We start from the raw sequence: 24,712 nt of genomic DNA on the forward strand, positions 1-24,712 counted from the left end.
TGCTTTCAACGTGATGCATTCCCCATTCCATAAATTATGACCTCTCTGTGCATGTATTGTCAGTCTGGAATACGCAGCAATTAATTATGATGAGGCTGGTTAATGATTTATACAGGAGGAGGATCGGTGCGCATGCAGCCCTCAGAGACATAAACAAACAGCTCCCTGCCCCCCCTCCCCAAGCATGCAATGCGTAAAGTAGCCATTGAGGAAAACCTCAGATGTTTCCTTCATCTCTCTTTTACCCTCACAACCACCCTGTGAAGTAGGTCATCCAGCAAGCTTCAATAGGGATTTGAATCTGGGTCCCTAGTCTGACAGTACTAGACACTAAACCACTGAGGCACACTTGTTTTTAGGGGGGGGGGCAGGAGAGCACTTTGTGTCTCCCTGTCTAACACAAGCCTAGAACTCAGGGGCACCCAAGTAAGCCTACAAGCAAAGGATTCAGCACACAAGGGAAGGGCTTCGGGAGGGGGGTGATGACAGCAGCCCCCTCTTCAAGATTTTCAAAACAGGCCAGATGCATTTTAGGCCCCTCACAAACTGAAGCCAACCTCATGCTGTTCAAAGGGAAGCTCTGCAGTATTTTCTTGTGAAGCGCTTCCTGGAGGCCACAAATTATAAGAGGAAACGGGATTTGGAGGACATTTCTGCAGCTTGCACCAACCATGCTGGTGGGCCAAGAACTGCGTGTTGCACCAGCAACATGTCTTTTGAAAACTTTGCCCTGTGCCATGCAGGCAAGCTGTGCTGCACGTGGGGCCACCCTGCTGACGGGCACAAGCATGCAAGTCGCACGTGTGGCACAGCTGTGTGCCAGATGTGTCTCCCCAGCGGCTGGGGCAGGAGGGCCGGGGAGGCCGGCCCCTTTCAAACTGCCCCCCCGCCCCGCCCCAAGAGGAGCAGCCAGAGTTCATGCAAGGCCAGTCTGCAGGCGTGCTTGTCTCCTGGCTTCAGCAAGAGCATCTGTCACAGTCTGGACAGGCATCGATCTCCCAAATTAATTCCAGCAGGTCCATTATAAACGAGGGCTGGTGAGAGTTCTGGCCTGCTGGTTTCAGAGGGCGGGGCAAAGCAGTGATTGGCAGCAGGCACACAGGGCCCCTGGACACCACACAAAGAACAACCCTATATGTTTCCCCTACTCTTCCTTTGTGTAAAGCAACCAGGTAGCCCCCTGGCAGAGAGGAGGGTGGTGGGTCCAATCCTGCCACTGCTTTAATAGGGGCCCTTGGGCAAGCAGCTCTCCTTCAGTCCTCCAGCGGCAATGTGCTGCTCATGCAGGCCCACCATGCAGGGCTGTTGTAATGAATCATTGAGCATACAGAAGGGGGTTGCTTGCAGACCTCCATTAGTCTCTTCCCAGGAGAGAGACAATTTACCACATGAACATGAAGGGTGGGGGGGAGGAGGCCCGGCCACAAGGCCCCTCTATTCCAGCATTCAGCCTCACTCACACCGAGGCCGACTCGTTCCCTGGGAGGGACAACACGCAGGGGGTGGAAACCGAGGCCTCCCCTAGCCTTGCTTGTTCGGACTGCTAAGGCTGACTGCCTCTGCACATGGAGGTTCCCTTTATTCAGCTGGGCTATAAGCCCTTCGGAAACCGCCCCTCCCTGGCTTCTCAGCGGAGCCCGCCTTACCTGCACCAAAACCGCAGCAGCAGAAGCGAGCCCTGGAGCGCCCCGGGGCCCTCTGGCAGGGCCATTTCTCCCTGCAGCCGGCCCCTCGCCCCGCGGCTTCTTTGGCGCGCGCCTGCAGGCTCCACGGGGCAGAGACCGGGCCACGCCCCTGCCTGAAGCGCGTCGGAGGGGGGGGTGGAGTTAAAGGGCCCTCCTCCCGGCGGCCGGCGGCTCTCGCGCGGCTCCAAGGACGCGGCGCCTTTAAGGCGGCGGCGGCAAGGCCCGCCCCGAGAACAGGCGGGCTCGAGCGCTTCCCGCGAAAGTCGCCTCCCTTCGGCGCCGGATGGAACGCGGAGGGCCGCGCGGCCTTTGAAGGCGGCGATCAAAGGATGGCGCAGCAGCGGCTGACCGAGTTCTTCGCGCGGAGCAAGAGGGCCCCGGCGGGCGCCAAGCGCAGGAAAGGGCCGGCCGGGCCGGAGGCCGCCACCGCCACGAGGCCCAGCCCGGAGCCCGAGCCGCAGCTGCCGGCCTGGCAGGCCTCTCCCCGCACGCCCGCCGGCCCCGGGAGCCCGCAGGCGCGGCCCACGCCGGGCAGCAGGAAGAGGCGCCGCTCGGACACGCCGCTGGAGGCGGAGGAGGCGCGGCGCGGGCAGAAGGGGACGGCCCGGAAGAAGCTGCTGCTGCTGCTGTCCCCCCCGGAGGCGGTGAGTGGGGCCGAGCCGTGGGAAGAGGCCGTGGCCCCCTGGCTCGCCCCCTTGAGGGCGCATGGAGAGGCCGTGCTGGGTCTGGCCCGGCCTCTCCGGTGGGAAAGCCCAACTTCCGGCTTGGGAGCTGGGGCAGGCGGCCTCTGAATGCGGAGGCTCAGGGTCAGCGTTTCCCTTCGCTGTGAATGTGTCCAGACCCGAACCCCCCCCCCCCAAGCCTTGCCTGGCCCTTGCCGACTCAACGGCGGTGCTTCCCTTGCAGGCCCCCCGCCCTTCTCCCTCCACCCCCTCCAGCCTGGACAAGAAGGCCAAGGACCTGGTGAACGTGATCCTCTCTCCGGGCCAAAAGCAGGCACCTGCGGAACAGCCTGGCCAGGCCCTGCCGGAGGAGAAGGTAAATGGCCCCACTGCCAGGGACACCCCTGGGCCAAAGTGTGCTGGACGGCCGTGGCACTCTTCTATGCCGGAGGGCTGCCCACTCTGGACTGGGCACCCCTGGAGACTCGGGGGGGGGGGCAGCGCAGAATGCCACGGAGTGCACCCCTCCGAAGCAGCCATTTTATCAGTTTGGTCATCCGGAGAGCTCAAGGCATCACCTAGAGGTTGGCAACCCTGTGCCAGGACTTCCTGGAGGCGGGGGGAAGAGATGGGGGAGTGTGTATTGTGGGTGGGTGGGTGGGAAGGGGTCCCTTGCACATCGATTCTGATGCTTGGCCAGACTGCTCTGAAGCATCACAAAAGAGCTGCAGTCCAGGGGCAGCCCTCTCCTTTATGCCCCATCTCCTGGCAAATTGTTCCCAGCCAAAGTATTCGCAACAACAACAAATAACTTGTAAAGGATCCTGATGCGGGTAGAGGGAAAACATGGAGCAAGCAGCATTTCTAGTGTGCCTTCCTGCTCAAGAGCAAGTGGAAAACTCCACATTTGAGCATGGAGTGATGAGGATTGGGGAGGGCCGGCCCTAGGATTTCCCCTCCTTTGGGGTTCAGGCCTCTCCATTGGCTGGAGATGGACCTGCCACTTTCCACACGGAAGAACTCTGTTCTCCATCTGGGCTGCATTTCTCCAGGTTTTCCAATCTTGGGCAGAGTTAATTGCCCACAGAGAGCAGAAGGAAGGAGCTGCATTTTACCTTCCCGGTCTCTTTTCCCTCACAGGATCCGGCTAGAGAAACCCTTGCGCAGCTGAGATGCCGGCTGGAGAAGCTGAGCCAGAAAGGTCGCGTACCTGCCAGTACCTCCAAAGACCAGGGAGACATAAAGAGCAGGTTGCAACAGGCCCGTTTGCTGGAGGCCAAAATCTCTGCCAGGAAAAGAGCCAAAGAGGAAAAGGACCGTCTCTCCCACCTCCAGTCGGCTGCACAGGATCCTAAGCCAGAAGCAGAAGATGGGTGAGAAAATGAATTCTGTGGAGAACAGGAGGGTGGCTGGTGGGTTTTCTGGGTGGGCCCCATCAACTAGCAGAATCCTGTGCGGGGCCAGGAGTGCCTCCAGCCTGCCTGGAAAAAATCTGCATTTCCTGGAAAGGGGCTGCAATGCAGGCTCACTCACATATAGCATACTGATCACACTGATTATTTGGGGGGGAAGGCTTTTCCTCAGCGTAGGATGAGTTACTTCTACGCAGCCTGTCTCCATGGAGGCTTTTGGCTGACATTGGCTCCCCTCCCGGTTGGACTTCACCCGTGATCTTCCTGTCCACCTTTGCCCTTTTCCCAGGGAGAAGGAGCCGGCCTACCAGCGATTCCACACCCTTGCCCAAGAGGTGCCCCCCGGGCTCCTGCTGCCCTACAAGTACAAGCTGCTGGCCGAGATGTTCCGTAGTGCGGAAACCATTGTGGGGATGCTTTTCAACCGCTCGGAGACGGTGACCTTCGCCAAAGTCAAGCAAGGTGTCCAGGACATGATGCGCAAGTGAGTTTGTGTCTCTGCCTGCAGGGCCAGGACTGGATGAGGGAAGAGAGAGAAGCGGGTTCAAATTCTTCCCCAGCAGGAAGGTCGGTGGGTGACCTTGGGCCAGTTGTCGTCTTGCAGCACCCCCTCGGTTAGGTCAGATGGGAGACCCCCAAAATCACCCCCTAGCGGTGGGCAGTGGCAAATCATCTGGGGTGCCTTTTGCCTTGAAGGACCTACAGGGTCTTGGCTGTGACTTGGCGGTCCTTCCTGCCTGATGGAGCCCCCACTTCCAGAGGCAGTCTACCTCCAATTGCTTTCTGGTACTGGGAGATAGTTCTAGACCTGCTTAAGAACTTCTGTCTCCGGCGTCTGCCTTCCTGGCCTTTAATCTTCCTGGTACCTCCAGGGCGGTGTTGAGCCTCTTGGCGGGAACTCCGAACCCTCCTTCCCGGCTGCCTCTTCCCAGTCCCAGTCAGGGCTCTGTTCTCCTTCAGGCAATTTGAAGAGCGGAACATGGGCCAGATCCAGACCGTGTACCCGGCTGCTTACAGGCTGTGCCAGGAGAAGAACAACCCCACCTTCAGCAGCGGAGGTCTGAAGCGAAGCGACTACCAGCTGACTGTTGAACCTGTGCTGGGAGAAGGTGTGCACCCCCCCCCCCCAAGGGAGACTTAGGTGAGGGTGGGCAAGGTAAGAGGCTAGATCTCTTGGAGGTTGCGGCATGATAAGAAACATCCCTTTTATTGACTTCAGGGGAGAAACTGTCAGCCTCGCGTTTGCTGGAACGCCAAAAAGTGTTCCACAGGAGCCTGCTTAACATTGTCAAGGAGCACCACAAGGTGAGGAATCTCCTTTGCAGCTGCTTATTTGCTTCATGCCTTCTGTGGGGGGGGGGAACCCTCAACACAGCTTACGGCATTCCTCTCTCCTCCCTTGGACAACAGCCCTGTAAGGTAGGTTAGCATGAGAGTCTGTGACTGGACTCCAGTCACCCACCAAGCCTCCAGGGCATGAGCCAAGATCTCATTTCCTGGAATATGCCCTAATACCCGGCCTGTGCCACTCAGGGACCTCCTGAGAACATCTAGACTAGACCCACTGAAGAGGTAGAGACTGGGGCAGCCCCGACTGGCTCCGTGGTGAGGGAGAATGAGGGAGGGGTGGCTTTAAGCAGTAGGCGGAGCCTTGCACTCATGCCCCGCCTCTCCCCGCAGGCCTTCCTGGCATCCCTCAGCCCCCCCATGGAGATCCCAGAGGACAAGCTGGCCAGGTGGCACCCCCGGTTCAAGGTCGATGAAGTGCCCGACATTGTGCCAGCGGACCTTCCTCGGCCCCCGCAGGTGGACAAGCTCACCACGGCTCAGGAGGTGCTGGCGAAGGCGCGCTCCATGCTGACCCCAAAGGTGAGGGGGCCTCAAACACTGCTGCTGCTGGCCCCGGCCTGTGCCTGGCCACACTCCTCCTCGGGAGGGGACGGTCATGTGGGTGTCTGGGCTGGATACCTGGAGTGAAGGAGGGGGGCCAGTTGCCTGCCAGAGGCGAGCAGCTGCACCGTGGGGAAGCCGAGCAAGGGGGGGGGGCTGACTGCCTTCAGGCAAGTGGGTGCCGGAGTCGTTTTTCAGCAGCACGAGAGTCCTTTCTGCTCGTACTGACAATTCCTCTGCTGCCAGATGGAGAAGGCACTGGCCAATCTGGCCCTGAAGACAGCCGAAGCCAGCCCCCCCATGGCGGGCCCTCCAAGGCCGGCACCGCCATTGCCCCCCACCACCCCCAGCAGCCTGAAAGGGGTCTCACAGGCCCTCTTGGAGCGGGTGAGTGGCTTGCCTTGCTGAAGGGGCAACGGGAGGGCTGGGGGGAGGTTCTCTCCAGCGGCTGGCTCAGGTGCAATAGTCCTTGGCTGTTCCCAATAGGGCTGGGCGACCACCTTGGACGCCAAGAAGGTGGGTGGCGTCCGAGAGAGGAAACCAGCCATTGCGGATGAAAAGAAGCTTCTGCCACACTATCGATGACTCTCTCCTGGGGCAAGAGGGAAGGCCGGGTAGTCTGGCTAGTGCCCTGGCCTGCACTCTGGCACCTGCTCCAGCCTCCCGGGTTTTCCTGTGCAAAGGAGGACCCTTGAGCCCCAGGGGGGAAGGGCAAACCCCACCTGGCAGTCTCTCAGGAGGGGTGGGGGGGTGCCCAGTTCTGCTGCCTGGAGGGAGGTGTAGCCTCATGCAGCCTCCCTGCCGGCCCTCTCCCAGGTCAGAGCCAGGGAAGCGCAGAAGCTGCAGGCCTTGATGACGCGGGACCCTTCGCGAGAGCAGCGCCTCAACCGGCTGGCCCGCCTGCCCGAGATGGCGCGGACCCTCCGCAACGTGTTTGTGGCCGAGAAGAAGCAGGCTCTCACCATGGAGGTCGCCTGCCAGCGGATGACGGAGAGCTACCGGGGCCTCCTGGTGCCTGGTAAGGGGGGGGCCCTGGGGGGCAGGATGGTGCTGCTGCACTTACTGGACAATGTGGCTGCCCCCAAAAGGGAGGGATAATAATAATGGGGGGGGGAGAATTCCCCACTGTGCTCCCCACACAGGAAGCTGCTCGGCCTGAGCCCCCCAACCCCCTCCCCCAGTGGGGGATTGCTGGCGTCTTGCCTCAGCCAAGCTGAACTGTGGGGGCTCCTGGGCTGGGCGAGGTGGCAGGCCCAGCTCAAGGCGGCCCCTTCGTCCTTGCAGGAGAGATGGAGAAACACCTTCGCCTCTTCTCAGAGCTGCTGCCAGACTGGGTGAGCGTCCTCCCCGTCCGCTCAGAGACCTACATCAAACTGGACAAAAGCCGAGACCTCAACGTCATCACGGAGCGCCTGACTGCCCGAGTCAAGGAAGAGAAGCTGTGACGCTCCCCCCCCCTGCTGCCCAGAATTGTGCCTGGGCAAGGAATTGGCCGCTGGAGGGCAGCCTTCTCCCTGGCTTAGGAAGAGAGGGATTACAGCCGCTCCAAAGCGCCAGAGTTCTCAGACGCCGGAAGCCCTGTGAGGCGGGCGCGTTCCTCTTTCCACAGGCGGACCAGAAACTGTTTCTTCTGTTTTTAAAATGTTCACCGGTTGATAAGAGTAAAAAGTTCCCTTCATCTCAACTGTTTCTGCTATTTGGAATTAAAGCTTGCTTGATCGGAACATCCCAATTGTTCACTATTGAACTTGAGCGCAAGGGCAGGAGCTAAAAGTGACCCCCCCCCCCATGGGGCAGCCCTACGAATCTCATCCTCATTCTGCTTTGCTGGTGGCAAAAAGTCACCTTCAGGGGAAACCAGCATGTGCTCCTCCTGGGCACACAGCAAGCAGGACGGGTAAATTGTGGCTCCCAGCAGCAGCCAGCTTGAATCCTCCTGGGAAATATGGGGGGGGGGGGCTCTCACTACAGACTTCTTAAAGGGGGGGGGGGGAGAATATCTCTTCTGAATGGCCACCAGCTCAAGTCTACCTGCTGTCTCAGATAGCTTAGTCGGGGTGTTGTTTTGGCATCTACCAGAATTCAGTATAACTCGCTTTTGAATCCAAGGGCTGGCTATTCTGTGAGCTTTTAGAACCAGTTAATTCAAAGAGGAATGCCTCTGACTTCGGACGTGGGGAGGAGGGGGGCTCCAGGGCCAAGGACCCCCTCCCGTTGTCCCTTCTCTAACCTGCAGGCACAGCTGAGTCATGATGACATAACAGTCCTATCTCAAGGCGGGACCCCTTCAAGGCTGCCTCCTCCTGCTATTCCAGGCCACCAGGAAGCAAAAAAGCCAGCCAGGTGCTTCACAAGTCTGCTTATTGTATTGTAGCTGCACACACACACCAGGAAGCGTTCTCTTTCTGCGGTATAACCCTCTGGCTGATTTGATAAAGGCAGTAAGCAAACACACCCCAGCCACTATCCGGCGGCCACTGGATGCTTCTTGGGCAAGTGGCAGGTAGCCTGGTCAAGGGAAGCAATTTATGCTCCTGCCGCCTGTCGCTGCGGAGGGCATCTGCCTGAAAGCAGCAATATTGCAGGGTCAGGTGCAAGCAGAGACATGGGAATGAACCCTGCAAGATTCCAACAGGGAAGCCGGGGCTGTCCAGTTTGGAAGATGGCTCCTGTTCAGCGCCTCCTGGGCATCAACAGCCCACACTGCAAGGTACGGCATCAGATGACTCTGTGTGCCCCTCAAAGGGCAACAGCTTCAGTTGCGAGATAAAAAGGCACCGAAATCACAGCAGACTTTTTACCTTAGCCAGTTTATGGCCTGGGTGGCAAGACAGGCTGGTGGGGTTCCCCAAGGCAGACAGGGCCAATTCTGCAATACAAAGGGGGGCCTTGGGCTCCCAGGAGTGTCTTGGTCCCGGGAAGAACTTGAGTGTCTCTGGTCCCGGCCACTGTCCAAAGCAATGCAGTCCGGCACAGCCAGAGGGGGCTGCTGGCTTCCTCAAGGAATGGCCACGAGGTGCATGTTGGCATCAGCCACCCTCTGTGCATGCCCCGCAAAGCTGGAACGATGCTTGAAAGCAAGGCAAGAGAGGTTCCAGGTAAAGCAGGCAGCCGCAGTGCGGGGGCCGCCACCCCCGCCTCAGTCGTACTGCAGCACCGAATGGAGTGGGAAGGGCTGGAGCAAGTCGGTCCCTTTGAGGAACTTCAACTCGATGAGCACGACGCAGTCCAGGATCTCGGCCTTCAGCTTGGTCATCAGCTCACAGGCCGCTCGCATTGTCCCTGGCAAAAGGAGAGAGCGGTCAGGCGGCTGCAAGGCAACTAGAATCGTTCCAGGCAGGCCTCAGGGAGGGCTCTGGGTCTCTGGCTTGCTCGCTCCTTGGGGAGATTTCGCACCCACACCCACACACCCACTGCTTCCACCCTTGCAGTCTTTTCCCCACAAAACACTGGAAATGGCTTGCAGGAATTACAGCCCAACCTCTCAAGGTGGTGAGAGAAAGAGATGGGCACAGAGTCCTGAAAGGACCAGGTGGGCACAGCTCCTCCCTCAGCTGCTGGCTGGCCATCCTCACCTCCTGTGGCCAGCAGGTCATCGATTAAGATCACTTTCTGCCCTGGCTCCACAGCGTCGCTCTGAACTTCAAGCTCTGCCTGCAGGGCGGAAAACAAGGCTTGCTTAATGGTGCTCCTCAAGCAGGTAAAGTCCGTCTGGCCGAGAGGGACCACAAGCCCAGCTCTGCGTTCCCAAAGGCCTGCCCGGCCGGAGCGGGACGAGTCCCCTTACCTTGCCATATTCCAGAGTGTACGAGACCGATTTCGTCTTGCCCGGGAGCTTCCCCTTCTTACGGATCGGCACAAACCCGACTCCCAGTCGCTGAGCCAGGGGGGGCCCAAAAAGGAAGCCTCGCGAATCCAAACCTGCCAAAAGAGGGGAGCGGAGTCCAGAGGGGGCAGCAGGCATGGCTGGCTGTCCTTAACTGGTGGCCCTGGCCACCGCCCGATTGGCCGACTCCAGCAGAGCAGGTGCAATTTTCTTGGGCCTCACTTGAACACTGCCGAACTCTTCTCTGTGAGCGTGCCACAGCAGAGCCTAAATGGGGGGGTTGGCCCCTTTCAAACCACCCATGGGAAGGGGGCAGTTTTGGAAGGCAGAACCCAGTTTGCCAGTAGAAGAGGTGGCCTCTCAGCTGGCAGGCGTGGGTGGGAGGAAATGTGCGGGGATATTCCCACCCGACATCCCAGTGCCCTCAAAAGCAGCACGGGGGCTCCAGGCTCTGGGACTGCTTGAGACTTCTTCCAAGCATGGATGTGCTCTGCCCACCCCCACCTCCACGCCCACCCCGCAGGCGGGGGAGATTCCCAGGCGGCCAGGGAGCCGGGGCCATGTGCTCGCTAGAAGTTCAGTGGCGGCCATCAGACCTGGAGAGGGAGCCAGACGCCGCTCCTCTCCTGGCTCTGGGACTCTGACCCCCCCTCCCCTCCCCCGCCTCACCTGCGATGAGCTCCACCTGCGGGTGCGTCTCCCTCACGTGGGCCTCCAGGAGGTCGAGGGCCGCCCGGAATGCCTCCGGGTCCTTCAGCAGGGGGGCGATGTCTCTGGGGGGGGAGGGGGGAGAGCGCCTGAGTCCGGCATCCTGTCCCCCTCCCCCCCCCTTGGGAGCCCAGATTTGCGGCCCCCCCTTCCGGGAGCGCGGCCGGACAGCGGCGGGGGGAGGAAAGGAGGGGGGGGCCGGAGGAGCGCCGCGCCGGAATGAGGAAGCCCCCCTCCCCCTCCACTTGGCCCCCCGTCCTCTGGGGGGAGGGGGTCCCCTGAGCATGCGCGGGGCGCTCACCGGAACAAGACCCCCGGCGCGGGGAAGTCCGCGAAGGCCCTGATCCGCGCCCGCACCCGCCGCAGCTGCTCCTCCGCGCTCATCCCGCCGCCGACGCCCGCCCCACGCAGCGCGCACGCGCGGGAACTGGGCGCTGCCCACCGGGGCGGGGCGGGGGAGGCGGGAGGGGCCATTTCCGCATCGGGGGGAGGGGGAGTGCGCGGCGCACACACACAGTCTTCTCCCAGCCGCCCCTGTGAGGTAGGCCCGCTGGAGAGCGGGCAACTGCGCCAAGCTTATCCCGCGAGCGTCCCTGGCGGAGCGCAGACTCGCACTTGGCCGCCCCCGTCTCGCTCCCGCGGCCCAAACTCCCCACCCCCCAAAGTTAGACTTTGCTTACTTATCCGGGGTGGGGGTGGGGAGCATCAAGCGGCCCCCAACGGTCAGTGACCCTGCGGAGTTCTCCGAGCCAAACCTGCAGGGGCGGCGTGCCGTGGCCTGCCTCGGAAGAAGGTGGCTTTTACCCCCCCCCCCCCCGCGCTATTCAGACTGCTGCAGAGTTCCCTTTTCATCGATTAAAGCACCGCTTCATTCAGGATGCACGGCTGCTTTTCTTCCTTCACTAGATTTGTTTCCACAACAGCCCCGTGAGGTAGGCAGCTCTTGCTCAGGGTGAGGGAGACTCGTTCCAAAGCCACATTGTTAATGCACAGCGCAGACTTTTTGTTCCCTACCGAAAACGCCAGGCATTTCTCTCCCCAAGGTGTGCATCTTGGCTGTGGGTCCAGCCCCGATGGGCAGGCAGGCGTTGCAGCTGGGGCCCTAATCCCGGCCCTTCCCACCTGCCCTGAGTCTGCGCTTAGAGCCCCCCTCCCCACGCAGCCCCTTAAGATCAGAGGCTGCATTCCCTTCCCTGGTCACAATCACAGGACAATCAGAAGTTACAAATCTGACACAAGTGTTTCTTAAAAGTCAACATTTTAACAAAGATACGGAATGAGGTTTCATTAGCCACAATCATGGGAATTTTTCTTTGAAAGCAGGAAGTCCTTCATATGAATCTTTGGCACTTCATAAACAAGCAGTCCTAAAATGGCAGCAGCTCTTGTATGCGCAGCGCAAGAACCCATAAAGTTCCACACTCAGAAAACCCACAAGCAACAGCCCTCCCCATCAGCAACTGCTACTTCAGGGGTAGAGAGCCCCTGGACATGGAGGCTCCAGTTAACTAGTAGCAGCCATGGGCAGCTCTCTCCTCTATGCCCAAGGAGGCCTTTGCCCTGGGAGCCTCCAGAGCCCCTGTGCAGGAGCAAGCACCGCTTACCCCCGGTCATGGGAGCCCACGGGGGCTCTGCTGCCCCAGACCAGCGAGGGCTGCAGCAGTTCTCTTCCAAGACGGAGAGCTCGATTTGCAGGCCTCCCCTCTATTACTGAATCATCCCCCTGAGAAAGGAAGTGCAGGGCAGCCTGCCCAGGCCTTTTCCCAAACACACAATGCCAGCATCGAGTGCCCCGTCTCCAGCAGGCTGAGCCTCAGTGGGGCCAGAAGCACTTCTGTGGGTCCGAAGGGGGAGGCGTCAAGCAGCTGCCCAGCTTCTCGCAGCCTGGAGGGGCCCAATTCTGTTGCGAGAGAAAGAGAAGGAAGGTCACCCTGGAGCAGTACCAAGCACTTCATGATTGGGGGGGGGGCTGGCAAGAGAACCGTGTGCCCCCCAATGGCCAGGCAGCTTGCGGAGGCCCTGAACAAAGCTACGGGGTGCCTTGGCCATCCCTCATGATACACAAGGATGTCCTTGGGGCCGGCTGCCGTGGAATTCCTTGCCCCTTCCCAGTCTGGACAGAATCCACCCAATGCAGGTGAGCGCCTTCAGAGGAGGGGCAGAAGGAGCAGCATGGCTGGGGGCCCTTCTAGAAAGAAGCCAGGCTCTAGAGGGAGAATGCATACCCAACCCCCCTCCCCTTCCCAAGTCTTTACAGGACTTAAAGCCCCTTCCCTGTCCGGCTTCACTGCCCATTTCTGTTGGACACGGTGCCAGGGCGATGTGTCCAAATCCCCATGCCAACAGCCCAGGCAGTCCAATCTTCTTGGCAACAGGGTCCGGCAACCCCCCCCCTCCCGCATGCCGTCATTCCTGGGCTGCCAGAACTCCTCGTCCTCCTCCTGGCATCGCGATAAGCAAGCAAGCCTTTGTGCCGCTGACAGGAAGAAAGAGCCTGTCGGAGCCTCTGCAAGGCTCTATAATTATTTTGCGCAGATGTATTTGCGGAGATTACCCAAAGGGCTCGGGAGAAGGCAGCCGTCCCAGAAGGCCAAGGGTGAGACAGATAAGAACATTTGTGTTTTAATGAGCAGTTTGATGGATTAGGCCGCCAAGTGATGGATTAGGAGGCATTTACATGGCGACACCGAACGGGGACGGAGCCCACGTGCCTCCGTGGTTCGCAGGAATCCCCTTGCCCCAGTTTGAGTCTTGTAGAGGAGACCCAATGTCAGGGAGAGAGACACGCCACAGAGGCTGGGCTCCCAAAGGAGGGCTCCGCTGGACCCCAGGGGGAAGCCATGCCCACCCACCCGTGAGCCTTTAACTAGGGCAATGTCTGGGATCGCACGGGGAAGAAGACCCCGAGGACTCCCCCGATGCCAGTGGGTCACAACAGCGGCCCTGGCAAGGTGCCTTTCCATAAGCGATGCTCTGCCCATATCTGCCCATCTCCCCGCTGGTCTGTTGCTTGCTCTCCTAAGAGGAGCTGTGCTGGATCAGATCAGCCGTCCATCCAGCCCAGCTCCCGCAGGGACACCCCCAAGCAGCCCTTCCCCGCTGATGGCCACAGGTAATTCTCTGCCCTTCAGCCCGGAGAACCGATGGGGCCAAAAGCCCCGGCAACAGACCTTTCCATCCAAGCCAGCAGCCACAGACCACACTTTGTGGCAGCAAGTGCCACGGGTCAAGGGCCCACGTGTGACGGAGTCTGTCCATCACTGCCAGTTAAGTTTCAGACGGTGCCCCTGAATTCCTTCCTTAAGGGAGGCACCAAAGAGTTTCTCTCTAGCTCATTTTGTCCACAAAATGTTGTGGACTTGCATCGCGTCTCTCCCCAGCTGCCCTAAAGAAGAAAAGCCCCGGCTCTTTCAGCCTTGCTTCCCTGGGACCCTTTGCATTATCCTTTTCCAGCATCCTGAAAAGCAACCGCCAGACCCCCCCCCCCCCCCCCCCCCCGTTCAAGGCGTCTGGGACAGCATCCTGTTAGTATTCCGTGCAGCACCAAGCGCAGCCCCTCTTGGCACCACATCCGTCTCCCCCTCACAAGAGCAGCCAAGCAAATTGTGCCCCCACCCCCAACCCACGGGAGAATCCGGCTGTCAGTTCTGAAAGGTCATTCGTGCCCCGTCCACTCAGATGGTGCTATTTATAGCCGCTTTGTGTCCGGCAGGGAAGGCAGGCTGGCTGGCTGGCGGGCTGGCTGTTGTTCCGGGCAGCTGGCACTAGGGGGTGCAGGTGGTCCGGCGGTGGCACCGCACTGCAAGGGCCGGGATGGGGGAGCGCCAGACCCCCGAGCGGACAATTAGTGGGGCTTCCATAATCAGGCTTTGGCTTCCATGGAGGGGACAGCTGGAGTGGCCAAACCCTACAAGGCAGGCAAACGGAAGCTGATCGTCCTAAGGAGCTCAAAGCCCTTGGCTGGAAGGGTCGGAAGCAGAAGAACCTGGATTTTCAGAACTTTCTGCTACTGCTTCAGAGCCACATGGCCACCCACCCGAGTCTATCTTATCTGCTTAGATAGCCAGGTTGGTCTGCAGGAGATCAGCTAGATTCAAATCTGGTAGCAGCTCAGAGATCAACAAGGTTTGGGTGGGTGGGAGCTTTCAGGAGTCAAAGTATTTGAGAGGAGGGCAGGGAAAGGTTCCTGTTGGCAGTAGAGGCGAGGGCCTGCAGGGATGGCTTTAAACTATGGGTAGAACGGTAGAATGGCAGGATATCGGGAGGGGAGATTCACAGTCAAGAGTAGTTCAGCAGAGGAAGGGGCTGCCTCAGGAGGTGGGGAGCTCCCCCTCACGGGCCGTCTTCAAGCAGTGGCTGGACAGAGACCAGGGGTGGGACTAGGTGGCCTTCCCACCCTAGGATTGTAGGAGTCTAAGGATGGAGATCCCCGAGTCCTTCCACTCCAGTCTGAAGGTGTGAGGGTAGCAAGGAAGGCAGTCCTGTTGCAACACACACTGTGGTCAGCTTGACTGGAGCAAGGGAAAAGTGCTTAAGAGTGTTAGCTCTCTCTCTCTCTTGCTGTCTCCAGAGGAGAGCTGGACACCCCCCCCCCCAAAAAAAAAAAAATACGCAAGCACATGAAGCAGCCTCCAACTGAGTCAGGCAATCAGGCCATCAAAGGCAGTCTTGTCTACCAGACCGGCAGCAACTCTCCTGGGTCTTGGGCAGGACAAGGTCTTCCCCATCCCCTCTGGCCTGGTCCTTTGAACTGGAGGGGCTGCCAGGGATTGCAGGCCAAGCAGAGGCGGGTCCTTTTGCACCTCTGCACAGCTCAGGTAACCGATTTCTGAGCATTCTGGCGAGTAGCCTCAACTCCCGTCCAAGGGAAGGGAGATGGCATCCATTTTCCCCTATAAAGGGAGGGAGATGCTCAAGCTCTCCCAAAGGCATCGGCACCCAAGGAGGTGAAGGTTTCGTCACGTCTCCATCCCTACCATGGCTGCCTTGTCACAGACGTTCAGCTGAGGCTGCCCGGGGACCAGCGTCTCCTGGTGCTCCTGGACGACCGGAGAGATTCTTTCCATGACGGTCTGGTACTCGACGCTAGAAAATCTGGGGGAGCAGAAGAACAGAGGGCAGCAGTCACAGAGCTGTCATTCCATGGGGCGGGGCGGGGCGGATGGGGTCTTGTCAGGGGGGACAAAGCGACCCAAGTTATTCTGCTAAAACATGGCACGGTAGCTGCAGAGGCTGCCCATTCACTTTCCACCTCTGTGTCCAGGGTAGTTCTGGGTATAGCCTCAAAATCTGAGCACGATGTAACCTGTGCTCAGCGCAGCAAAAGACATGGGCAACGTTAACCTTGGCCGGCTGACTTCCGTCTGTACACAAGCAGGCCTTCACCAAGGCCAGCCAGGGACGCACAAACTGCTCCATGTGGTGGATTTAAGTGGGCAGCCGTGCCGGTCTGTTTCTGTTTGAGTCCTGGGGCCCCTTTAAGACCAGCTCAATTTTATTCCAGGTAGAAGCTTTTGGGTGCAGGCACACGTTTGTCACGGAAGAAGTGAGCTTGCACGTGGAAGCTGATAACCTGAATAAAACTTGGTTCGCATTAAAGGTGCCGCTGGACTCAGACTTTGTTCTGTCCCACAAAACAAGAGCTTAGTTGGACTCCTGAGGAGGAGCTGGAAACGCCCCCCTCCCTGCGCCCTCCAGCCCTGACTCTTATCAGGAGTCTAACTCCAGCAGGTATTTGTTTAAGTGGCTTAACGCTCCCTTTCACTGCCGGCATTACTTCAAGTACTGCTTAAATGGAGGATTAATACAGAGTGATCTCATTTTGTCCATCATATTAAGAGTCACTTAGGAAACAAAGAACAGCAAATTGCTTTTGGAGATGAAATGGAGACGCTCACAACAGGCCGGATCCCGGACCCGGATTCATGGCCCAGGCGGGACGCTGGCCCTGGGGCTCACGCTCGCCCCCCAAATCAATCATGGCTGAGGCCTCGGGACGCGCCAACACTTTCCAGTAAGCCCTATAAATACCCCGTTCTCCTTGGCAGCCTTCCAAGGACGGGGGGGGGGGGGAGCCTGCCGGAGGGCTTTTGGGACGAGGAGCAGAGCTCTGCGAACTGGACCCGTTTTGGAGAACTGCAGAGGTGAGGCCACAAGAGACAGTCGAGCATCGCAACAGACTCCTGAAGGGCCTCCCTGCATCCTACTCACTATAGCTGTGACCCGACAATAATTGCTGGAGCGAGCAACTCTGCATGCCTGAACGCTCCGTGTGTGCATGTGCGCGCGCTACATCCCTCTGGGTGTGTCTAGGTGTTCTCTCCTTGAATGGAATGAGTCTCTTTGTCTTAACCTGGGAGCTGCCACGGAGAGCCAGGTGCCTGCCGGGCTCTCCTGTAGAGCCCATTCCCCTAGACTCCCACTCGCACAACGACTGCCAAGCTGGCTGCTCTCTCTTTCGATTAGGCTTCTTTTGACTGCAACTGGGCTTACTTTAACAGATGTAAGTTGACCCTTTTCTGCAATATACTTCTTGGGAGATCTATTTACAGCACTCAGAATTCTGCTTCTGAGACTGGGCAAACTCTGCTACATTCTCCAAAGAGCCAATAACAACAACAAGCCCTTCCAGTTTCTGGGCTGACCACCAGCCCCAGCCCTCCATGTGGGCCACTGTGGGGAGGGCAGGTGCTAGAAAGGGGTGCCTGTTCTGCAAAGCCAAAGTCTTTCTGCCCTGGAATCCTGTCCCTCTCCCTCCCATTTTATTCAAGGGCAGGTGCAGAAAGGAGGAGCAGGGAGCACGGACCACCCGAATCCGTGGCTGCTTTCATCCTGGGGGCTCGTGCGATTTATACACAGGTGTTCTGGACGCCATCGTCCGAGGAAGCCAACAGCCTGCGCTGCCCTCCGGCTGCCCCAAATTTGTATTCTTTGAGCCTGCCAAGGGGAAGATGGGAATTGCAGTGGAAGAATGAGCGGGTGAGCGCGGCCGGGGGAGCAGGTGGTGTGGTGAGGAGCTGCCTCGGAGAGATTCCCCCTGTGTACGCGGAATTATTCCACGCTCCGGCTGAAGGAGCAGAGTGGACAGAGTCCAGGGTCATTACACTAATTGACACTTTACCTCCGGGAAGTCCCTGGGGAGCCAATCAGGGATGGCTGGGAGGCGCCAGGGCCCAGGCACAGGTGTGGCGGGTGTTTAGTTCATTTAGTGTAATTGTGCTTCAGCAATCTGTTCTCCTCGCCCAGCAAAGCCGTCTGTCGCTCGCTCCATTGTTAACCCCACCATGGCCTGCAGCGAAAGCCCAGCTCAGGGCTGGGAGGAGGGAGCAGCGCTCAGACGCGGCCTCCCACCCTCGGCTATTATGGCCTCCATCTCTGGCTCCTGCTCCTTCCTTTCCCCGGCTTCTGGAGATGTCTGTGGTTGTCAGACCTAAGTGACGAGGAGCCAAGCCGGAAAACAGCCTCTCTCTCTCTGCTGGGCATCCAAATGAGGGCAAAGGCAGGTCGTGCCGTTCTTCCCTTTGTTGAGCTCCCAGTCCGGGTGAGACAAAACAGCCCACGACTACGACGGGCCAGGTGAGGGAGGAGTCTGCGCGGGAGGATCCGCTCCCAGCCCCCACAGTTCAAGTTTGGATCGTCCGTAAAGACATCCCTTCTGCTCAGGCACGTTGGGACTATTTCAAGAAGAAGCTGTCCTTCAGAAAGGAGGGCAAGAGTGGGCAGCCCAGGATAGGGGGGGGCATGTCTGCACCCGCTCTCCCCAGGTGTGCTCAGGTTACTGGTGCTGTCCTCAACACTCAACCTGCCGAGACTTATTTATTTATTATATTTATATGCCACCCTCCCCGGAGGCTCAGGGACAGTTTCAAGGGAGCTGTTCTGCCAGGCACACGGTTAAGAATGAATACGAGGCCAAACTTCTGGCCTCCTTTGACATCCGTAAAATTATCACCTGATGGTGAAAATGATGAGAGGGGTGGCTTTAGAACAGATTATAATTTATTATTTTCATCCTCATATCTATAAATGATTATAAAGTATTATTTTATTGTCGATTATGTGCCTTGTTACTTGCCCTGAGCCTTCAGGGAAGGGCGGATTATAAGTTCAAATGCATTATCATCACTGTTGTAGGCCTCACCCTGTGGGGTCCTTTCACAAGACTATGCGAGAACAGGGTCAGGCCCCCGAAGACTGCTCCGCGGTGCAGCTTGGCTACGGTGCCAGACAACCTCGATGGATGGACCTGGCCCCAGACTCCCCTCCCCGTGGGAACTGAAGCCGCCGAGCCACGCCACAGCCTCGGCCGCCCTTCCTGTGCAGGGAAGGGAAGTATTGATTATGCGTGGAAGGAGTCAAGGATGGTGGGTCCCCAGGGAGAAGCCAGAGCTGAACGCCTGCCTCGTACCCATTTGGGCAGCACTCAGGGCTGCGGGGAAAAGGGAGGCCAGCAGGACACCGGAAGGGGACGTCCTGGGGGAGCAGGCCAGGCAGAAGCACCGGGTGCAGCTGGCTTTCTCATGACACAAACCCACGCGGCTGCCTCGGTATCCAGGCGATCCCTGTTCCTCTCCGCAAGTCCCTTCCCAGATCAAGGTGCCCTCCAGTGAGCCAGGCTCTCGCAGTGGAACCTCGCAATCAGCCACGCAATCGAAATGTTGTTTAAGAGGAGATGTCAGGGCATGCTCTCTGGGACCCCTCCCCCAACTCCTTTGGAAAGAATGCTCATTCCTCCCCCGGGATCGGCCCTTGGGGGGACTTCTCCTCCCTGAACGGCCGGTCTTTCCCAGCCCTGCGACTTGAGCTCCCTTGAGGCAGAGGCTTCTTTCCCAAGCAGAAGGGCCACCGTTCAGGGGTGCAGCATTCCTTGGCATGCGTCCAGCGAAAGACGTTTCTCTGCCAGTCAGGTTAGCCCTCAGAGGGGCAGACCGCAGGCCTGACTCTCAGCTTTCATGGACCCAAATGGGCAGGGGAGTCACCCACAGCGGTTTCATTTTGAGGACTATGAATTGTGGATGATTGAAACCTCAGTGCTGCTTTACTGCGTTACGATGCTTTGTTTTACTTGGAGCAGCGGCAGACGCACGGGAACGCGGACACTGCCACAGGGGGGCTCCAGTTCTGGCCCCGGCCCCTGCACTGGAAGGAAGACCTGCCAGGGATTCCCAACTCTCAGAGCAACTCATGAGCCACATTGCTCCCCTCCAGGACATTTGGCCATGGCCGTAACCTCTCGGGGCCGTCTCCAGCCCCACTTGGACGCTGCCTTGATCTGCAGCAAGCCCGGCTGCCCCTGACATGGAGGCCAACAAAAACAGACCGCAAAGGCTGGTGCCCTTCAGTGCCTCCCCATGGCAACCACAGGCAACCATCTGCTGGTTTCTTCCCCTTCTGATACGGTCAGCCACTCTCAGGGTCCCTGCAGTCCTTCTCTCCTGACAAGGCAACAAGATGGGGAAGCCCAGCACCAGGGCAAGGTCACGGAGAGGAGGAGGGGGAGGAGAAGGCCAAGCACTCGGGGGGGGGGGGGGACAGCCACGCCCGCTCTGCATTCATTGGCATCTTCACTCCCACCCCAGCAAGCAATCCAGGCTCTTGCTGGGATCCATCTCGGAGTTAAATGATCTTGGGCAAAACCTGCTCCTCTCCCTCGGAGAAGCACTCACACGGGGACTCCTGGCAGGCAGGCAGCCAAGGGGGATCATTAAGCTAAATCAAAACAGGCATCGGCCACACGAGGAACATCGCCACAAAGGAGGAGAGTTTAATGACCCCAAAGAAGAGGAGTCCCACTTCCTGGGGGGTTTCCAGCGTGGCCAGAGATACGAGGGGAAACGAACAGTGCCAGGCTTCACGGAGGGAATCTCTTTTGGTTGGTTCTTTTAAAAGTTGGGGGGAGGGGGCTTTCTGTTAAGGCATGCAGATTAAAAGGCTGCCGTTTCCCATGATTGTGTCATAATCTTGCCATAACATTCAATCACGGCAACAGCTTGTGTGCCTTCCGGAAGCAAAGGAACCAGGTGAGAAATGGCTGCAGATGGGGCACGGCTCAAGCCCGAAAATGTGTTTTGCAAAAGGGACAATTAGGTACCGGGACTCAGGAGAGCCAGGGAGGAAACCAAACGGGCCCAATCCTGCCACCACCAGGAAACCCTGCAGTAGAGGAGACTCGACTCCTCACCCTTGCAAGGCCCAGGCAGGCAGAACTCTGGCACTGGGCTGCCACTGATGTTTGTTTCTCCCCTTCATGGCTCGAAGGCACCTGGGCAACCCTGGAGACACCTCGGGAACCAGGAGGAGACCACCCCGGTCTTAGGAGGGTCCTCGAGGCTGCTGTACTCAGCCAGGAGAGCCAGCATCACTGTGTCCTCACAACGCTGGCCGAGGGGAGGCCAGAGTCCAAAGCCCAGTTCAGCCATGAAGCTCACTGAGTGACTGTGGGCCAGTCCCATCCGGCCCGCCTACCCTACCCACAGGGCTGTCGTGAACATAAAGCAGGGGAGGGAAGCCCCACCCAAGTTGCTCTGAGTTGCACTTGTGTGTGCCCATGAAAGCTTGTCCCTTGACTAAAACTTCACTGATCTTAAAGGTGCTGCTGGACTCCAGGGTAAAATTACGACAGAGACACAGCATAGCTGAAGCACATCAGTCTATTTATGCAGATCTGTTCCATTGGGAGAGGACAAGAGTGAAGGCAGAATTTCTCTCTCTTGCAGTGCAAAAGATGCATCCTTGACTGGGAAGACTCACCTGCAAACCAGCTTATTAAGGAAAACACCACTTGAGCCAATTCCCTTCTTCCTGAATCACACACGGTCTGCCACTCAAAACTCCAGCCGCCCAGTCAAAACCAAGCTATAAATGCAACTTCAGTCTACTCCAGCCGCGGGCCCAAAGGGCCCGGCCTCACAGACCAATGCCAGAGCATCAGAGAGGAGGAGAGGCCACGGCTTTCAAGGACGCACAGCTCTAGCATCTAGAAAGCTGCAAAAAGGAATTCCAGTCTCCATGCTCCTAGAAGCCGGCTCATCCCTTGAGGCGTGCAAAAGCAGATGCCAGAATATTCTGACCCAGGAATGCATGCCCCCCCCCCCCCCGACACCTCCACTGGTGGCTCCAGAATGGCAGTGGCACCAGCAGGGTTTTGGTCGAAGGTGCCCTGCAGTTAGCGGTCTTCATGAGATGAGCCTTTCTCACCTTATTGGGTACTTTTCTCCAGGGTCCCTTCCCAAGTGGAACAGCAGCGGGAGCTTGGTGTGCTCCACTTGAGCGTGGGTGGTCACTCCGGAAACATTCTGCCCGGGGCAAAAGTCAACGCCCTGCAGTGAAAAAAAGCCACATCATTTGCAAAGATCAGTGACAACGGCATGATGGGGAAGCATCTCCCTGCAAGAGCAGCCAAAGGCTGGAGGCCAAAAAGCTTTCTGAACAGACAGAACGTGGAGAGCAACGGAGAAAGAGAAACCTTGATAAGTAGCTGGACAGTCATTTGGGCTCACACAGGGCAGGCTGAGACCTAAACAAACCACCTCCACCACTCAGACCTTCACACCAAAATGCAAATCCAGGGAGGGATTTTTGAGGAACTTGTAACCTGCTGTTAAACACACAAATATTCACAGTTGCACATCACAGCTCTGCTGGAGGCAGTGCTGAGACAGTCAGCTCTCTAGCCACATGATTTAAAAAAAAAAATCTCATCCTTATAAAACATTCATTGCAAAGAGTGGAGACCATTTAATTGCTATGGTGATGCATATGAAAAGGATCATCTGTTAGCGGCTTTGACTGCAAGTTGGAGGCAGTTTGGAAAGCGTCATCCACAAGTTCTGGCTGCATCCGAACGAAGATCGAAGCAAATCCCACAAAGCCTAGAAAGGCCAGATCTCAAAGGCAGGCAGCAGTGGGTCAGCACCTGACCATTTCCCTGGCCAAAGAGCAGCTGTCCAGCAAGAGGACGTCATACCTCTGGCCAGCCCTTTCTTTGTCCATTGGGACTGCAGCCGGTGACAATATCTGCCTTCCTGCAATAGCCTGGTCCTGTTCCCAGGTTTGGAACTACTGTGCTGGGCCTGGAAATGCCTCTTCTGTCCTGTACAGAGATCTGTCAAGTTCTCCCGCTGAAGGCATTTAAAAACACATAGTCAAGTAACAGCCAGTGAGGATCCTCAGGTTCAAAGGACCTGCTTACCTGCTTCTTTTGTCTTAAAACAGCCTCTGACAGCCTTGCCGACTCCGTGACCTCAGACAGTTCAGGAGAGGGAGGGCAGGAGGGAAGAGCCAGTGCTTGGTTCTCGTGGCCCTCTTACATGCCCAGGGGAATGCTCAGCACCAGTTAGGGGCCGGGAAGGGATTTTCCTCCAGGCCAGACTGGTCCCGGGATCCTTCCTCTGGCCTCAGAGGCAGGGGGCACTGGGGGGATGGAGGCTAGGGCTGGGAGGTAGGTGTGATTTCCTGAATTGTGGACTAGGTGACCCTAGAAGTCCCTTTTAGCGCTACATTTCTATTATCTTCTCCTCTTCCTGCTAGAAAGATTCCTACTGTTCAGGCGAGAACCAGAGTGGTGTTGTGATCAAGAGCAGTGGCCTCTAATCCGGAGAGCCAGGTTTGACTCTCCACTCTTCCTCCAGCTGAGAGACCTCAGGCCAGTCGCAGGTCTCAGAACTCTTAGCTCCACCTACCTCTCATGGTGTCTCTTGTGGGGAGAAGAAGGCAAGGCAATTGGAAGCTACTTTTGAGACTCCCCAAGGTTGAGAAGAGCAGGGTATAAAAACCAACTCTTCTTCTACTACTGCTACCACCTTGGCCTCTCCCCTCTTTCTCCTACTAGCATTTCTGCCTGTTGCTCTACACCAAGACCCTTGCACTGTTAGGGAGGACCCTGCAGCCCCAGGTAGGCAACACGGGGCCTTCTGCCAGGCTGCCAGCCCACCTAGATTCAAAGGCACCCACCTCTTTACCAGACTCACAGACCACCAAGGCCAGCAGCACACAGCTATTGCTTTTAGACGGGGGCAGGAGGGCAATGGGAGGGGCACAGCTGGGCTGTTTGCACTTAGAAGCAGCGCCAAAAGGCTCTATAGGGGCACTGGAGGGGATTTGATTGGCCAACAATTTTCTATAAATATCCCGTGTTTCTTTAATGGACAGGCTGGTCAGTGGAGCAGTTAATATTCTGCTTTTCAATAAAGCAAGAAAGGTCAGAAGCCCATGAAATCCCATTTACCTGCACCGAGCTACAGATTTCCCAAATCAGTGGCTGGAAAAACAGAGAGAAAGAGAGAGCCTTCAGAAGGAGCAACAGACGCCCCAGAAGGGGATGCCAAGGTGCTTGCCTCATTCACCCTCTGGGCTTCCCAGCACAAAGGCTTGCAATGGCGCAAAGAGAAATTCCAGAAAGGGGGGAGCGGGAACTAAAAGACAACAGCCAGTCAAGGGCCAAGAGGAACGTAGAAGCTGTTTTTTTGGACGCTAATCAAGAAGGCTATTTTATTGAGAGCCCACTATTTCCTCGTGTGCAACTGTTTTGGTTTGAGGTCAGCACTTACTCTCCACCCGCTCTGGGGTCGTCAAGAAGCCCGGGCTTCTCCCACTAGCACAGACTCTCCCAGGGGAAAGCAGGGCCCTGGGGTGCTGAGCACTGCCTGTGCCACAGGCCTGTCCTTGGCCGCACAGCTCTACGGCTGCCCTGCGCATGCATCCATCTCCAAAGCAAACAGGACACAGCTGCTCTGTCAATAGGAACAGGAGGCAAAACAGCAGGCCTTTGCCATTCGGGCTCTCCGCCAAGCAGAACGACTAGGGTCCGTGTGCTCCCAAACGGCCTCTGGCAATCCATCATCTGGGCTCCGTCCCAGATCGTTCTGACCCGATAAGCGGCTGCGGATCATGGCATCTGCCCGGGTGGCGCAGGGACCCCCGCCCTCTCCCGAGACACCCTCATTCCAACACACAGACTGGAGCGCCACAAAGGGACAGAATGACTGGCAAGCGGAAGAACTGGGTGGAAAGCAGGTGGCTTGAGGGAGGCATCCCCGGCGTGGCAGCAACTTGCCCTGCACTGGAAGAGAGGAGAGCTGCAGCCTAGCAGACCCAAAGCTTCTGGAAGCGAGGCACCCAGGGACATACATTCCCACCTTCACATTTAGGCTAACAGGGTCTGAGCTGGCTGAGACTGAGAGGGGAAAAGATCTTGGGGTCGAAGAGAAGAGCTCAATGAAGGTGTTGACCTAATGGGCTGCAGCCCTCAAAATGGCAAACTCTTCTGATGTCCTTAGGAAGGCCTCGGCCTCTCTGCCCTGTTGCTGGCCCTGCAGAGGAGCTGTTTGGCCCCTGTGTGAGTCAGGAGGCTGGACTGGACGGACCCTGCCTGGTCTGATCTTAGTCAGATACAGAGCACCTGCCCAAACCCCCAGCCCCTGCCATTCCTCCTTGGTGCTAGGTGCTTCAGCCCTGTTGAACAAAAGCCTCCTCTCTCGTGTTAACTGTCTACGAGGGGCCGGAGGCAAAGGGCCGCTCAAAACGTCTCCA

The 24,712-nt window shown here is 57.9% G+C and overlaps 3 protein-coding genes across 4 annotated transcripts in view; 1 reads left to right on the forward strand and 2 right to left on the reverse strand.

The window, feature by feature from the left end:
• The first annotated feature begins 709 nt into the window (after nucleotides 1-709).
• On the forward strand, nucleotides 710-7,333 carry CDT1 (chromatin licensing and DNA replication factor 1). The gene is made up of 11 exons (XM_077309864.1): nucleotides 710-743; nucleotides 1,632-2,329; nucleotides 2,592-2,723; nucleotides 3,488-3,720; nucleotides 4,049-4,243; nucleotides 4,720-4,868; nucleotides 4,979-5,064; nucleotides 5,440-5,628; nucleotides 5,896-6,036; nucleotides 6,466-6,667; nucleotides 6,934-7,333. Exons 1-11 carry the CDS (start codon nucleotides 710-712, stop codon nucleotides 7,092-7,094), a joined length of 2,220 nt encoding a protein of 739 aa, XP_077165979.1. The 3' UTR covers nucleotides 7,095-7,333.
• A 663-nt stretch (nucleotides 7,334-7,996) lies between these two features.
• Nucleotides 7,997-10,672, reverse strand: APRT (adenine phosphoribosyltransferase). Its single transcript, XM_077309628.1, has 5 exons — nucleotides 10,485-10,672; nucleotides 10,145-10,248; nucleotides 9,437-9,570; nucleotides 9,225-9,303; nucleotides 7,997-8,931 (listed from the first exon to the last, which is right to left on the reverse strand). The coding sequence occupies exons 1-5, from the start codon at nucleotides 10,655-10,657 to the stop codon at nucleotides 8,789-8,791; spliced, it is 633 nt and encodes a 210-aa protein (XP_077165743.1). The 5' UTR covers nucleotides 10,658-10,672; the 3' UTR covers nucleotides 7,997-8,788.
• A 732-nt stretch (nucleotides 10,673-11,404) lies between these two features.
• GALNS (galactosamine (N-acetyl)-6-sulfatase) overlaps nucleotides 11,405-24,712 on the reverse strand; it is a 37,599-nt gene continuing 24,291 nt past the window's right edge. For both annotated transcript variants that reach the window (XM_077309623.1, XM_077309624.1), the window contains 3 exons: nucleotides 21,380-21,501; nucleotides 15,160-15,277; nucleotides 11,405-12,083 (listed from right to left, as the gene is read on the reverse strand). In XM_077309623.1, the coding sequence (XP_077165738.1) occupies nucleotides 11,997-12,083; nucleotides 15,160-15,277; nucleotides 21,380-21,501 (327 nt within the window). In that variant the 3' untranslated portion in view covers nucleotides 11,405-11,996. The remainder of the gene's footprint in view (nucleotides 12,084-15,159; nucleotides 15,278-21,379; nucleotides 21,502-24,712) is intronic.

The sequence above is a fragment of the Paroedura picta genome, chromosome 14 (assembly GCF_049243985.1).
Source record: "Paroedura picta isolate Pp20150507F chromosome 14, Ppicta_v3.0, whole genome shotgun sequence".
Taxonomy (NCBI): domain Eukaryota; kingdom Metazoa; phylum Chordata; class Lepidosauria; order Squamata; family Gekkonidae; genus Paroedura; species Paroedura picta.

Bases quoted from the DNA above. Each gene is read 5' to 3' on its own strand.
- APRT (XM_077309628.1), bottom strand. From the start codon at position 10,657: ATGGCCCCTCCCGCCTCCCCCGCCCCGCCCCGGTGGGCAGCGCCCAGT. The intron at 10,249-10,484 runs GTGAGCGCCCCG...CTCCCCCCCCAG, and splicing joins GCGCCGGGGGTCTTGTTCCG to AGACATCGCCCCCCTGCTGA. The intron at 9,304-9,436 runs GTAAGGGGACTC...TCCGCCCTGCAG, and splicing joins ACACTCTGGAATATGGCAAG to GCAGAGCTTGAAGTTCAGAG.
- CDT1 (XM_077309864.1), top strand. From the start codon at position 710: ATGTCTTTTGAAAACTTTGCCCTGTGCCATGCAG. The intron at 4,869-4,978 runs GTGTGCACCCCC...TATTGACTTCAG, and splicing joins TGAACCTGTGCTGGGAGAAG to GGGAGAAACTGTCAGCCTCG. The intron at 6,037-6,465 runs GTGAGTGGCTTG...GCCCTCTCCCAG, and splicing joins CACAGGCCCTCTTGGAGCGG to GTCAGAGCCAGGGAAGCGCA.